We start from the raw sequence: 15,524 nt of genomic DNA, 5'->3' as shown, positions 1-15,524 counted from the left end.
AGTCATGTGACTCGAGTCCCCACCTCTGGTGGTTAGCCACTCTAACCCAAAACAGCAGGACGCACTGTTGAAGTTTTCCACACTGTCGCTTTATTTTCACTTCGTCCATGTAAAGCCAGGTCTCCACGGTACTAACATTACAGTCTCATACATGAGAAAAGAAATGATAATTCACCGCTCTGCACCTCATCATCACCGATGATCTCCTCTACACCACATGGAAGACAGTTCTTACTCTGTACAATAGTACAACAAAAGAAAAAGGGAATAGGCGCCCCCTTCTGGTGATACCTACTCATGTCTAGGAACCAAGCAGTATAATGACTGTTACATACTACAAGCTTTATAACTTGGAATACAAAAATCAGCGGAATTCAGCTGTCCTTATCGCCGCATTCGCTGCAGCAAAATTCTTCACACTTGGCTTATTCTTGAAATAACAGAAAAATCACAATTAGGATATTAAAAAGTCTCTTCTTTTGTCTTGGAAAAATAATATTCACACAATTATGAAGCACAGCACATGGCTAGGATGCCTGGAGGTGGGGCTCAATACCCCCGACTACCATGAGATGTCACCCCAGCTGAAACGTTGGAGTTGAGTAGAGCAAGGCCGGGTAGAGTAGAGGGGGGCTGCTGAAGTAGAGCCAGTGGAAAAGGGGCATCAGAAAGGTCTTGCAGGACTAGTAGACACACCTGGCCCAAGTTTTTTGGGGGACCCAAAAAACGTTACTTTTTTTTCAATGACTTGAAGCTGATAAACTGAAGGAAAAATCTTTGGTACATGGTATTAAAGTTCAAGTTTTTTTTACATTTCTCTATGCTCTTCTAGGTTACGTACATTTCTGATCACACATTTGGTTGAATGTAATGTAATTGCAAAACCCTTTGCTGTGTTTGTTTTTGCAGGAAGAAGCAGTGCAATGTTCTGCTGGAGCTTCTGAAGAAGTTACAGACCTGTCGCAGCTACCTGAGCACCACTATTCAGAAAGCTGAGCAGACCATCAACGATCAGGCTTCTTATATCGGCAAAGAAAACTTGCAGAGAAGTATGGAAAAGGTGAGTCCATCAGTTCTAGTAATGCATAAATTATTTTGCACCATTCTGAAGATAACTGCGTTGTGTTCCTTCCTGCAGGTGTGTGATATGAAGGAAGAGTTGGCTGGTCTTGGTGAGAAGATAGAAGAGATGAAAGGTGCTTGCAAGCGGCTTCAGTCAGACCTGCAGAAGTTTCCAGATTGCACTGATGCTCCCTTTGAAGTTGAGGCAGACACTTTGCTGGACAGCTGGCTTGATGTATGGACTGGTGCACCTAAACATATGAATAGCATTTACTGATATCACTGTAATATATTTGCTGGCTACATAATTTCACTTTTGTGTCAGTGATCTACTCTGATCAGAAACACTAAACAAAATCCGCACACATGCATACAGTACAAATGTAACCGAATACATTCTTGGAGGTCTAGGAACAAAACATATCAGATTTTCCACAGTAAAATCACACAATACACTGTTTGTCGCCATCGAGCTTACCTCGCACAGCCCGAACCAGCTCTTTGTTCAAAGGGTTTGAATCTCGTGTGTATGATGGGCTGGTCCAAAGCAGATCAACAAGGGCAATGTTTAAGCTGGTCTTGAGGTGAATATGTCAGTCTCTAACCACCTAGCATCCAAACATCAAACCCCACTTCAACAGCTGAAGACTTCAGCTGTTGGCCTGGTCAGACTGAGAAGCCTGCAGCAGGTAAACCCCCAAGGCACGCCCGTTAAGAGAAGCTTTTCCTTTTATACCACTTGCACTTGGAATTGGACTGAATTGTTTTAGAAATCTGGAAAAATAGACTTCTGGGATTTTCTTTATCTTCTTGGTCAAAGCAACTGATAAAAATCTCTGATAATTTTGTTGAGCACAGAAACCAACATTTAACACCATGCTTAAAGATGACAATCTGAATAATTGAATCTCCACAACTTCCAGCAGGATTTTCAGTGCTTTAATGTGGAGAGGATATCAGCTACAGCACACAGTAAAAAAAAACAACAACAGGAAAACAAAAAAAGTACATAAGTTGCAAGACTCATCAAATTATCTTTGTCATGTTGGGAGCTAGGAGCTAGACCCACATACAGAACACACCTAGGAGACTAGGACATCAGACAAAGATAGTTTGACAATAATGATAGAATGTGTGGTTCTTCGCTGTGGGCTGATGAACCAGGCACGTCGGAACACTAGAGGTAGGTGAGAGTAGAGGTGAGGTCTCGTATAGATTAGTCGGAAAGTCAGATGAGACTGAAGGTCAGATGTAACTTACAGGTAAAAGCCAGTAAATTAGAATATTTTTGAAAAACTTGATTTATTTCAGTAATTGCATTCAAAAGGTGTAACTTGTACATTATATTTATTCATTGCACACAGACTGATGCATTCAAATGTTTATTTCATTTAATTTTGATGATTTGAAGTGGCAACAAATGAAAATCCAAAATTCCGTGTGTCACAAAATTAGAATATTACTTAAGGCTAATACAAAAAAGGGATTTTTTTAGAAATGTTGGCCAACTGAAAAGTATGAAAATGAAAAATATGAGCATGTACAATACTCAATACTTGGTTGGAGCTCCTTTTGCCTCAATTACTGCATTAATGCGGCGTGGCATGGAGTCGATGAGTTTCTGGCACTGCTCAGGTGTTATGAGAGCCCAGGTTGCTCTGATAGTGGCCTTCAACTCTTCTGCGTTTTTGGGTCTGGCATTCTGCATCTTCCTTTTCACAATACCCCACAGATTTTCTATGGGGCTAAGGTCAGGGGAGTTGGCTGGCCAGTTTAGAACAGAAATACCATGGTCCGTAAACCAGGCACGGGTAGATTTTGCGCTGTGTGCAGGCGCCAAGTCCTGTTGGAACCTGAAATCTCCATCTCCATAGAGCAGGTCAGCAGCAGGAAGCATGAAGTGCTCTAAAACTTGCTGGTAGACGGCTGCGTTGACCCTGGATCTCAGGAAACAGAGTGGACTGACACCAGCAGATGACATGGCACCCCAAACCATCACTGATGGTGGAAACTTTACACTAGACTTCAGGCAACGTGGATCCTGGGCCTCTCCTGTCTTCCTCCAGACTCTGGGACCTCGATTTCCAAAGGAAATGCAAAATTTGCTTTCGTCAGAAAACATGACTTTGGACCACTCAGCAGCAGTCCAGCTCTTTTTTTCCTTAGCCCAGGTGAGACGCTTTTCGCGCTGTTTCTTGGTCAACAGTGGCTTGACACGAGGTATGCGGCAGTTGAAACCCATGTCTTTCAAGCGTCTCTTGGTGGTGGATCTTGAAGCACTGACTCCAGCAGCTGTCCACTCCTTGTGAATCTCCCTCACATTTTTGAATGGGTTTTTTTTTCACAATCTTGACTAGGGCGCGGTGATCCCTATCGCTTGTACACTTTTTCTGACCACAGTTTTTCCTTCCCTTTGCCTCTCTATTAATGTGTTTGGACACAGAGCTCTGAGAACAGCCAGCCTCTTCAGCAATAACCTTTTGTGTCTTTCCCTCCTTGTGCAATGTTCGCCTTTTGGACAGCTGTCAAATCTGAAGTCTTCCCCATGTTTGTGTAGGCTTCAGAACTGGACTGAGAGACCATTTAAAGCCCTTTGCAGGTGTTTTGAGTTAATCAGCTGATTAGTTTGTGGCACCAGGTGTCTTCAAAATTTAACCCTTACACAATATTCTAATTTTGTGACACACGGAATTTTGGATTTTCATTTGTTGCCACTTCAAATCATCAAAATTAAATGAAATAAACATTTGAATGCATCAGTCTGTGTGCAATGAATAAATATGATGTACAAGTTACACCTTTTGAATGCAATTACTGAAATAAATCAAGTTTTTCAAAATATTCTAATTTACTGGCTTTTACCTGTATAGTAATTTTCCACCACAGTCTTGTCAGATTCTTGCAGAAAAATTTATTTAAATTCCTTTAAGTAATCTTCAAAAGAACATCCAAAGTTGGAAGGATTTTGAAACCGGGCCTCAGTAAAGCCTTTATTCAAGAGACCCATCTCACTTATATAGAACATTTAAAGTTGCGCAGGGATTGAGTTGGTCATGTATTTTATTCTTCCTTTTTATCCAAAGCTAGAGGTGTAGCTTTGCTTGTCAATAAAAACCTCAGATGTCAGTTAAATTATACTGAAGATCTGGCAGATTAATTTTGATAGATTGTGTAATAAATACAAACAGGGCAATCCTTATATAGCCCAAACTTAGACAACCCCCAATTGTTTTATGATTTAATTCTAAAACTGGCAGCAGTTGAAGCTCCATGTATATTGGGTGGCGATTATAACTTGGTTCTAAATCCATCAATGGATTGCTCTTCTCCTAAACTTGTTATGCTATCCAGATCTGCGATCTGCAATCTTTCAGGGCATGAAAGAAATAGGATTGGGGGACGTATGGTGTAATCCAACCAGCAAAGACTACTCCAATGTCCATAACACTTACTCAAGAATTGATGTTTTTGACTTCAGAAACTTTTGTCACAAATTAAATCCTGTTCTTGTTTAGCAGCTACAATTTCAGACCTTAACTCCATACAAATGGAATTAGAATTTACCAACTTGTTTTTTCTTGTCCTAGGTGGAGATTCAGTGAATATCTATTTAGAGACCCTGCATTTGTCACTTTCATGAATATCAAAATTGATATGTATCTGGAAGTAAATTTAAATACCTCCTCACATTCAAATATATGGGAAGCGCTCATATAAATGAGAGATAAATGATGAGCCCTCTCATATAAATGAGAGGGCACATTATTTGACATGTTTCACATAGGGTAAACAAAAAAGGGAACCACTTTCTCAACTAGAAAAAGTTGTAAGGACTTTGGAGATTGACCATTCAAGAACAAAATAACCAGAATTTCTTAGAATTTGGCAACAAAACAAGAAAACTACTGGCCTGGCAGATAAAAAAAGGAGGACAATGAAAAATTTATTCAGAGTATTAAAACAGATGATGGTAGACATTTAGAAAATAGAAAAGACTTAAATTTGGAATTTAAAAAATATCAATTGTTATTAAAACATCAATTATTAACCTCCTTACAAATACGATCAAAGAGGCATTCCAAAAAACAGCACTTCCTCAATCTTTAAAACTTGCAACAATAACATTACTTCCCAAACCTAGAAAAGATGTATAAAAGTGTGGTAACTATAGAGCCCTGAGCATTCTCAACTCAGACACTTCTCTATAATTGCATCTCGACTGGAGAAAATAATTCCAAAAATTATCCATGCAGACCAAACAGGTTTTGTTAAGAACCAACAGGGAGAGGACAGTATCTGGAGGTTGTTTCATATTATTGATATTGCTAAAAGAAAGAGGTACCTCCTGGTAATATGTTCTATGGATGATGAGAAGGCGTTTGATTTTCTTTTTGAGACTCTGAGAGCTATGAATTTTTTTGGAACCTTTATGAGATATCACTCTTTAATAGCAGGGCACAGATTTTGACTAATAAGAACATACACTTGCACTGTATGCAGACAATCTGTTAGTATTTATATCTCAGCCATCTAAATCTTTTCCGTCTTTAATGGCATGCCTTGGGTTATGCAGTGCAGTTCGTTTTGGGCTACAAAATCAATTATTCCAAGAGTGAAGCGTTTCCACTTAAGACACAATTGACACAACAGAGTTGTTTAGCTACTAGTATATTTATCTAGTTTTTTAATTTCTGTTTTACTCTTAATGTGGTTGATTTTGTATTAAAAATATCTAGCATTTAACTGTTAGTCTTGAGCTTTGACCAGTTAGAGCTAGATTGAGTCCAAGTTCTGCATCATTTAAATTTAAACAGCACTTATGACAGAGGGAATAAATGCTAAATAAATTAGGCCTTTTTACTCATGTGTTATCTGTATTGAGCTTTACTGTCTTGTTTAATTTCTTTTAATATTTTTGTTGTTTTACTTTCCTCTTATTTCTGGCCTTTCAAAAATATATGATGTGTAATGCTAAATGTAATTTGTACTGTATGTGTTGCTACATGGAGAGAGTGGGTGGGCTTTATTTTTGCAGTTGTTTTTTTTCAATCAAAAAAAATGCACTATTGTGCACTGGAGTAGATTTTGGATGGTTGTACATTCTGAATACATACATACATACATATATATATATATATATATATATATATATATATATATATATATATATATATATATATATATATATATATATATATGTACACAGTACAGACCAAAAGTTTGGACACACCTTCTCATTGAATTCAATGAGAAAGTGTGTCCAAACTTTCTTTTGGTCTGTATTGAGTACAGACCAAAAGTTTGGACACACAGTTGTGTCCAAACCTTTGGTCTGTACTGTATAAATATATATACACAAAAAATAAAGTCATATCACAATATATATTCTGATGGGTGGAGGTAACAATATATGACGATATGATTTGTGTAAAACTTAAGAGAAAGGAAAAGAAAATCACATACTAGTTGAGTGGAATGTACTCTTCCTTACAGTAACATTTGCTGTGCTGTTGAGCGTAGTGCTAAGACTGCGGGAGCCAGAAGGGTTAAGAAACAGGATCCATTGGATTCAGCAAGCTTTACCTTGTGTGTGTCCCACGGGGGTTGTGCTGACTTTGCCTGCGCTTTTATGGCTTGTCTGTCTGACCGTGACATTTACTGCTCTCCTCCTCTCGTCACGCTAAGACCGGCGGAGGTTAAACACACTCAAGGTCCAGATAATTAAAGTTTTTGCACCTGCCTTTTTAACAAGCTCTTCCTTTATGCTCTCAGCCATGCTGTTTCCCACTTGCTCTGTTTTGATGCAGCCGGTTAAGTCATCAACAACTATTACCATGGTTAGCATGTAGACTACATAGGCCAGATTTCTATAGTTTCTACCGTATACCATTTATATTGCGCATTACTAATGACAAGCCATGCTATTCAACAAAATTAACTTCATTTCTTCATTTAGACATGGGCAATGTTTTTCAGTACATTATCACAGGAAGCAGTGTGATGTTTCCATACATACATTAGAGTCAGACATTTTTTCCCTTCGATGTTTTTGCAGATAACTGAAAAGACAGATTTCTATATGGATAACCTTCGAGTGGGATTGGAACTGTGGGAGAAGCAGCTGATGCTTGGAGGAGAGATGGACAACTGGGCTCGATCTAAACTTGCCCTGTTTTCAGAAGAAAATCCTTTCAGCAATGAACAACAAGTTCTTGCCATGAGAGTAAGATCTCAGTCTTGAAGTAAAACAATTTCTATTACATATATTTTCCATTGACTAAGATGCTTCTTGTTTACAGGATGAGATTCAAACAAATGAGGAGAATATTGAACATTTTCATAAGAAGTCAATTGAAATTCAGGAGATGCTGTTGAGTCAGGAAACTCCTTTAGAACTACAGGTAAGTGACACCATGATATTCTTTCCTTCTTGTGGTTTGGTCTTTTTTAGAATAGTGCACTTGGGCCTTTTTTGTAAATTCACTCCTTTTGTAAACATTCTAGGTGATGGAGACCCAGCTTAGGAAGAGAATGGAACAGGTGAAGGAGTTATTCACTGACTGCACAGATATTTTTGAGGAGATCAGAGTTGTCAGAAAGCATCTGTCTGAGAAGATAAAGGAGTGTCGGACAGGTGTGGAAAACATCCAGAATTGTCTGAGTAAAATTGAGGCTTCGGATGCAAAAGCAGAAGCCCAAATACAGGTACATAACTGGTTAAATATTAAAACTGTCCTCACAAATGAGTGAGATGACTGATTAACACGAGCCTCTGCCGCTCATCAGGACCTAGACGCAGACCTGAGTTCTCAGGAAGAGCACGTGGAAACTGTGTTGAAAGAGGTGGGCTTGATGTCCAGTGTCCCCAGTTCACCGGTACTGGAGGAACTATCTAATGACTGCAGCAGTCTAAGAGAGGCCATCATGCATACCAAAGACATAATCCACCTGAAGAGGGAGGAGAGAGACCTGTTCAAGGTCATCAGCGGTCAGTGGAAAGCACAACAAAATTATAAATGAGTATAGTGCAAAGATCCTAATTCTTCTATTGATCCTAGGTAACAATTTACATGGGACCCATCTCACCAACACATAAATATCTCCCTTATTTATGTGGAAGATATTTTAGCAAAATAAATCCTCTAACAATAAATTTAAATCCAACCTCAAATTCACACATCTGTTACATAAACATAGAAACAACAACAACAAAAAAACACAGTTGACTGTATCCTGAGTTGTCTGGGAGTCTCAATATGGTACAAGAATGGTAGCCATACAAAGTATTTTACAAAAGTAAAATATGTTGGCAGAACCATGCACAGCAGTATGAGTTGACAGGCAATCAATGTGGAAAAGGCTACAGCTGAATCTTGCCAGGTGGAAACACCGCATACCAGAGGAACAACCCCAAATATTGCAGTGAGAGCATTTGGGGGAATATTAAAATTCCACAACTCTGACAGGGTCTCAAAAACAGTTTTCCAGAAGGCCTGCAATTCTTGGCATTCCCAGAACATATGTCCAAGTGTGCCTTTCTTGCTTTTACATCTTGGGCAAGCCTTGTCTGACCCTGGAAACAACTTTGCAAGTTTACTGTTTGACAAATGGAGCCAATGAACCGCCTTAAATTGTAAATTGCCATGCCTAATACAAATTGATGATGTATGGATAACCCTAGTTGCCGGCTGCCACTGTTATTATCAATCCCATCTCCAGCTGCCACTGTGGCAAGGAATAAATTACTTTAACAAGAGTTTGGATGAGAAGAAATAAGAAATTTATTAAAACCTTGCAAGGTCAGAACAGAAATACAGAGTCAAAGGAGTCTGTCAAGTCTACTCTGACTAACAGTGGATCTGGCTTCCTTTTTTAAGTTCTGGTCACAGAAGAGAGACTTGATTGGACAATAGGTGTGAATCCCTGATTGTTATGTACCAACAATTCTGTGGAGCCCAACTAAAATGGTCTTGCCATTTGTCTATTGTTAAGGAAAGGGGGTTGTTCTTTAATGCTAAAGGGAGCAGATAAGTACTGGGTTGGGGAAGTAACACTAGATAGTCTCTAGGATCAAGGCATTCCCTGCTGTTATATGACACTGTAGAAGTCTATAGGAGAGCAGCTTGACCAATTTCATGATAAGATCACGCAGACACATGATCTCATCATCAGATACAATCTAAAGCACAAAAGGGGTGAGAAGCACATTCTAAAATTTTCCATTACACACTGTTCCTTAATTTTCTCTAATGAGGGCGTTGCAGCTGTATGGATTAATGAATACAATGTTGATATGACCCCTCTCTGTATGGGCTCTATATTCAGACATTCACCAATCCAACTGTATGCTTGAGTCTGAAGTTTTGATGAGAAAATTTGCTTCACAAAGCTCCATAGATGCAAAGATCTAAAGAAAAGTTGAAAGAAGGTAGGCCAGATAATTGCTGCAGCTTTTGGAAGGACATAAAATGGCCATCCTTGAACAGGTCTCTTACAGTAGTTATACCTTTATTTGCAAGCATGGAAGGTGGAATCAATTAAAGAAGGTAGGAAGAAGGCATTTGCTGATGTAGGAGCTGCAATGAAATCCTGTTTTTGCTTGAAATGGATTCTGAACTGGTCCCAGAAAAAAAACTGAGGCCAGTGAACCAGATTTACAAGAGTTTTGTTCCATAAGTGACCAAACAGGACTGTTTAATTTCCCCGGGCTTAAGCCAGAAGGCAAGTTTGCAGATTTTTAACATCCCAGTAAAAGTGCATACAATTAGGCATACTCAGACCCCCCGCCTTCTTTCACCTCTCCAAAAACTCCTTTCTGATGCAAGGAATCTATCTATTCCAAATGTACATAGAAGTTATCTTCTGTATTTTAAAAAAAATAAGAATAAATATTGGAATTGTCTGCAAGAGGAATAACAATTTTGGTATTGGAGCCATTTTAACTGAATTGATCCTCCTTGCCAGAGACAGAGGAACGTTTCATATCTTGCTTAAACTGATTGAAGGCAAGATTACAATTGTGTTCGAATAGGTCGTTGTAATTTCTGGTTATTCTTACTCCTAAATAAGCATATTTTTCCATTTCCATCTTCCATTTACAGCACTCACTGTAAATGGAAGAGAGTTTGGGGGCAGGTGGTTGGGTTTATAATTAACAGGAAAATTAAGACATTTTGTTCTTTTAATCAACTATCCTGAATATCCTACCAAATTCCTCAATGCACTTTATAGCTTTAGGAATGGATTTGCACAGGTCGGCCATAAATAGGAGATCATCAGCATATAATGACACAGTAGGGATTTGTCCTGCTCTGTTTATTCCCATCACCCCTGGATCGTTCCTAATTGTAGCAGCAAGAGGTTCTATAGCTATATTAAACGACAGCGGGGACAAGGGATATCCCTGTCACATTCCACGAAAAAGAGGAAAGTAATCCGACACAATATTATTTGTCTGAACTGCAGCCAGTGGAGACCTATAAAGTTTCTCTATCCATGGAAAGATGGCCGAAACCCAAAATGCTCAAGAGCCCTCGTCAAATAGCTATGTTAAATTCTGCCAAATGCTTTGGGAGCATCTAATGATATAACCTCTTGTATAACCTCACATCCTCACCCAGCAAATACATTATATTAAACAAATGATGACTGGTCAATAATTTTAAGTCTGTCTTGTCTCCCTTATTTCATATATTTATTTATTTCTGACATGATAGTAGTATAAAATCATGTACAAGAACAAGGAATGCAAAAGACACATGCTCGGGTTTAGACCGTCGTGAGACAGGTTAGTTTTACCGTACTGATAATGTGTTGTTGCAATAGTAATCCTGCTCAGTATGAGAGGAACCGCAAGTTCAGACATTTGGTGTATGTGCTTGGCTGAGGACACAATAGGGCAAAGCTACCATCTGTGGGATTATGACTGAACGCCTCTAAATCAGAATCCCACCTAGACGTAACAATACCGTAGCGCTGCATCGCTTTGGTTGGTCTCCAGCAAGGAGAGCCTTCCGTGACTAGACCGGGGCGTGGCCGGACAATGGTCACCCCTCTCTGATCGCGCACAGGATGTTCGTGGAGAACATGGTGCTAAATGACTTGCAGACGACCTGATTCTGGGTCAGGGTATGTCTAAGTATATACATCCATAATACACGTGACTGTAGTTTGTAATTTCTTACTAACTGCAGGGAAAATTGGTGTGGTTCTGGCCCAGGTGAGCATGTTGATTGCCTAACCATGTTGGCTAGTATGTAAATGAAGCTATGTGAGAAATGGTGCTTTCAGATATGCTCAGTCTGTGATGTGGTGTATGTGATTTTACTGTAGTAGAGTACAAAGATCACATATGTACTGTTGGAAAGAATTAATAAACCAATCCTAGCGGACCCTTCAGGTGTCTCAATTTCTGGTTAACCTCAATAAGAAAGAGGTCAGACAGAGTTCTCACTTTTCTGGGACCCTCAAAATGGTTCTGGGGCACCATCTGCCGTTACGTTCATGTCGGTGACTCTTTTTAAAGAGCTGAATATCGAAGCAGTTTATTCACAGAGGATTTTGAGATGCATTTTTTGCATTTGGGAGGTCCAACTACGGCCTGCCATCCTTTTTTGTGATCACTCATGCAGTTGTCAATCGGCCCAATAGCATGTGTGTCTGACCTTTAGAACTTGTTCCATTGTTTTGATTCACCTCTTGATAACACAGGCTTGGAACTATTGACTCAGGGCACCTTCACTATTAATTTCTCCAACTGATCTTTTACCCTAAAAGACATTGCCTTTTGTCCAGCTGAACAAAGCTTGCATAAAACCACAAAAGCAACATGGTTCTGCCAACTAAATTAACTTACTTTTAGTAGACATGCCATAAGTAATTTGTTTTAGATTAAAGAACAAAACAGTTGGGTTTTCTTGTTTTTAGGTTTTTAAATATTTTTTTGAACTGGACAAGAAAATATACCTACAAGAAATTACACCTATTCATATAAGTGTAATATAACTCACTTTTTTACTCACATGCTTTTAGTACTGCTACTTAAACAATGATGCAGATTTTTACCAATGGGTTTCAAAAGGGTAGGCTGCTGCATGATGAAGAAGACAGCATAAGCTCAAGAGCAAATTCACTTCAAGACAAAAGTGACATTGAGAGTGAAAATTAAAGAGAGCCTAAGGAAGTGTGTGAAGAATTACCGTACTTAGGCTGTTATAGGGTGGTATGATTCACAAGAATCTTACCGGAGAACATGATTTAGTGATTTTAGTACACATAAGGTAGATGAAGATATTGATCAATGTCTTTTCCTGGTAGCATGGGTCACATAAACAGAATATTTTCTGTCTTTGACTGGGTTTTTTATTCAAAAATTTGACCACTTCGTTCAGATGCAGTAGCCTGGCCTTAGCCTGGCTTTCCTGTGCAATTCCTCTTGAAAAAAATCTCACTTCCACATGTTGTGTAATCGTCCTGTCAAGAGATGAATCTTTTATAAATTAAGTGTGATCATTTTATTTCTTTATTTATATGTAGTTACTGGGGCCACAAGGTTTTTCTCACTGCAGAGAAAAGGCTACTTAGATTCATCTTAATTTTTTTTTGACCTGCCAAAATATTAAGGTGATGGACAACAAAACAGTCTATCACAAACTCTGTCTGGTAGACTACTAGAAATATTTTCTTTAGTAGCTGTGGTACAGACACTCTTGGGGAAAAGCATTTGTAGTGGGATAGTATAAGTATCCCACACTATTTATTTTTTTCCTTGTGGAAATGTTGTGCATTTATTGCATTCAAATCCCTTGGAAAAAACTAATGAAATGGTAATTTTATTATCCTCAATGGGAAAATAGTTTGCAGCACGTACACATATCAAACAAGTAGATCATGCACATATGGAGTAAACAGAACAGTCCAAGTTCAACCATTCAGCATAAACAAAAATGCAATATGCAGTAGCATTAATGTAAGAATGTTTTATGTCTTCTACCCATTGTAAAACTAATAATATTGCCAACATTTCTCCTGTGTATACTGATAATCCATCTGTAATTTGTTTTCCTGTTTTCATATTGAATTCTGGTACTACAAAAGCTATTCCTAGTTATTTTTGATGCATCTGTATAGATTTGAATATATTGATAATAATTATTTAAATGTAACTGTACTGAATAGCTATCTACCATGTAAGATTTATCTTGTTTCTTTTCCATTATTGACATATCTGCTGTTGCTTCTGGTAGAATCCAAGGTGGTATAATTGATATTGGTGTTGTTTGAGTCACTTCTAAACTATTCATTTTAGATTCTTTTATTTTCTTTTCAATTGTCCATCCAAAACTCCTCATTTCTTTATTTTCTTTTTCCCAACATGGATTTAAAATTTCCCAAGTTGGATGATGAAAGTTATTGCCTTGTAAATTTAACCAATAATTGATTTCTAATTTTGTTCTTAAATCTAACGGCATTTCTCCCATTTCTACTTCTATTGCTGCTGTTGGTGTGGTTTTAAATGCTCCAGTACATAATCTTAATGCCTGATGTTGGATAATATCTAATTTAACCAGGTGTGTTTTAGCTGCTGAACCATAAACCATACAACCAAAGTCTGTTAGATCTTATCATTCCTGTGTAAATCTGTTTTAGTAATTTCCTATCTGCTCCCCAGTCACTGCCAGCCAAGCATCTCAAAATATTTAAGATTTTCTTACAACTTTTTGAATATGTATATTCCATTTTAATTTTTCATCAAACCGTAGCCCTAAAAATTTTATACACTTGCTCCAATTCTTGCTTATATAATTTTAATTTTATTTCCTTGTTAAATTTTTTTCTGATTAAATATCGTTACTTTGGTTTTTTCAACTGAAAACTTAAATCCCCATTGCAACGCCCATTTCTCTATTTCAATAATAACCTTTTATAATTTCTTTACAATGAAATCTACATTTCCCCCTCTTTTCTGCAAAACGTGAACAACCCATTTCTTTTCCAATACCTTTAAATACATCATTTATCATAATTGAGAACAGTAAAGGACTTATAATACTCCCTTGCGGAGTTCCATTTTCTACTCTATATCACTTCACCAATTCTAACTTGTATTTTCCTATTTGTTAAAAAGTCTTTAATCCATTTAAATATTTTCCCTTTAATGCCCAATGTGTATAATTTAATTAATAATCCCTCAACCCACATCATATCATATGCTTTTACTATATCAAAAAATACTGCCACTACACTTTCTTTATTTACTTTTGCTCTTCTAATTTTATGCTTTAGACATAGAGTTGGATCATTAATACTCCTCCTTTACGAAAACCACTTTGATATTTTGACATATACCCTTTGTTATTTCAATAATATACTAGTCTATTATTAATCATTTTTTCCATTATTTTACATAGATTTGATTTTAAAGCTATTGGTCTGTAGTTTTCTGGGTTTGAGTTATATTTTCCTGGTTTAGCTATTGGTACTATAATTGATTCCTTCCAGTTCAGTGGTAATTTTTCCTCCTCCCAAATTTTATTATATAATTAGAATATTATGTCTTTGATTTTTCACTGAGTTGCCTTATCATTCTATACCAAATTGCCAATACCTGGTGCTCTATTTTTTTGTCTTCCTAAGTGCATAATTCAATTCGGCTTTTGTAAATTCAACATTCAACAAATTATTTGTTTCTTCAACACTCTCTAATAAGTCTTTATGTTTAAGCTTTGTATTTTCTCTTCCTTTTCTTCCCTCTTCACTAATACTATTTGAACTATGAATTTTACTAAATGTTCTTGCCAATATTTCAACTTTATCTTCATCTCTTATTATATTTGTATTATATATTTTTAATATAGGATATTCAAACTCTCTCTTCATGCCATTCATTCTTTTAATTATTTTGAAAATTTTTTCAATTTTTGTTTCTTTCCCTATTGTACTACAAAAATGTCTCCAATATTCCCTTTTTTGCATTCTTGCTTTCTTTTATAATCAATTAAATTCTTATAAATTAGATTACCTTTTAGTACCTTAAATGCTTTATTCCTTAACTTTATCGCCCTTTTACATTCATTTTTCCACCATGGCACCATTTTCTTACGATTTTTACACCCTCCTTTATTTATTGTATGATCTGCCGCTTCCATGATTATCTTACAAATTTTTACATTTACATCATTTATATCCATTCTCATATCTACTTTTCCTAAGTTTATTTGACTCAAATATCTAAATTTAATCCAATCTGCCTTATTAAAATTACATTTTTTTATTGAGCTTTATATTCTTATTTAAAGTTAATCCTACTCTTATTGTAAAGGGATTTCAATCTGGAGAGACTCAGACAGAGATGAAAAGACAATTAGGAGAGTTTATTGACAAACAGGATTTAAAGTCTTTGGCGCTCGGGCCCCGACTGGGGATAACGGTTATCGCAGCATTAGCGATAGGCTTCAGATGAG

The 15,524-nt window shown here is 37.2% G+C and overlaps 1 protein-coding gene across 3 annotated transcripts in view; it reads left to right on the top strand.

The window, feature by feature from the left end:
• The window catches only part of LOC102219109, a 314,558-nt gene that overhangs the window by 176,086 nt on the left and 122,948 nt on the right, over positions 1-15,524 (top strand). For all 3 annotated transcript variants that reach the window (XM_023352126.1, XM_023352127.1, XM_023352128.1), the window contains 6 exons: positions 910-1,060; positions 1,139-1,297; positions 7,118-7,285; positions 7,362-7,463; positions 7,567-7,767; positions 7,849-8,050. In XM_023352126.1, coding sequence (XP_023207894.1) covers positions 910-1,060; positions 1,139-1,297; positions 7,118-7,285; positions 7,362-7,463; positions 7,567-7,767; positions 7,849-8,050 — 983 coding nt within the window. The remainder of the gene's footprint in view (positions 1-909; positions 1,061-1,138; positions 1,298-7,117; positions 7,286-7,361; positions 7,464-7,566; positions 7,768-7,848; positions 8,051-15,524) is intronic.

Source organism: Xiphophorus maculatus, chromosome 19 (genome assembly GCF_002775205.1).
Source record: "Xiphophorus maculatus strain JP 163 A chromosome 19, X_maculatus-5.0-male, whole genome shotgun sequence".
In the NCBI taxonomy this organism is placed as follows: Eukaryota; Metazoa; Chordata; class Actinopteri; order Cyprinodontiformes; family Poeciliidae; genus Xiphophorus; species Xiphophorus maculatus.
This window is presented reverse-complemented; position numbering and strand designations above follow the sequence as displayed.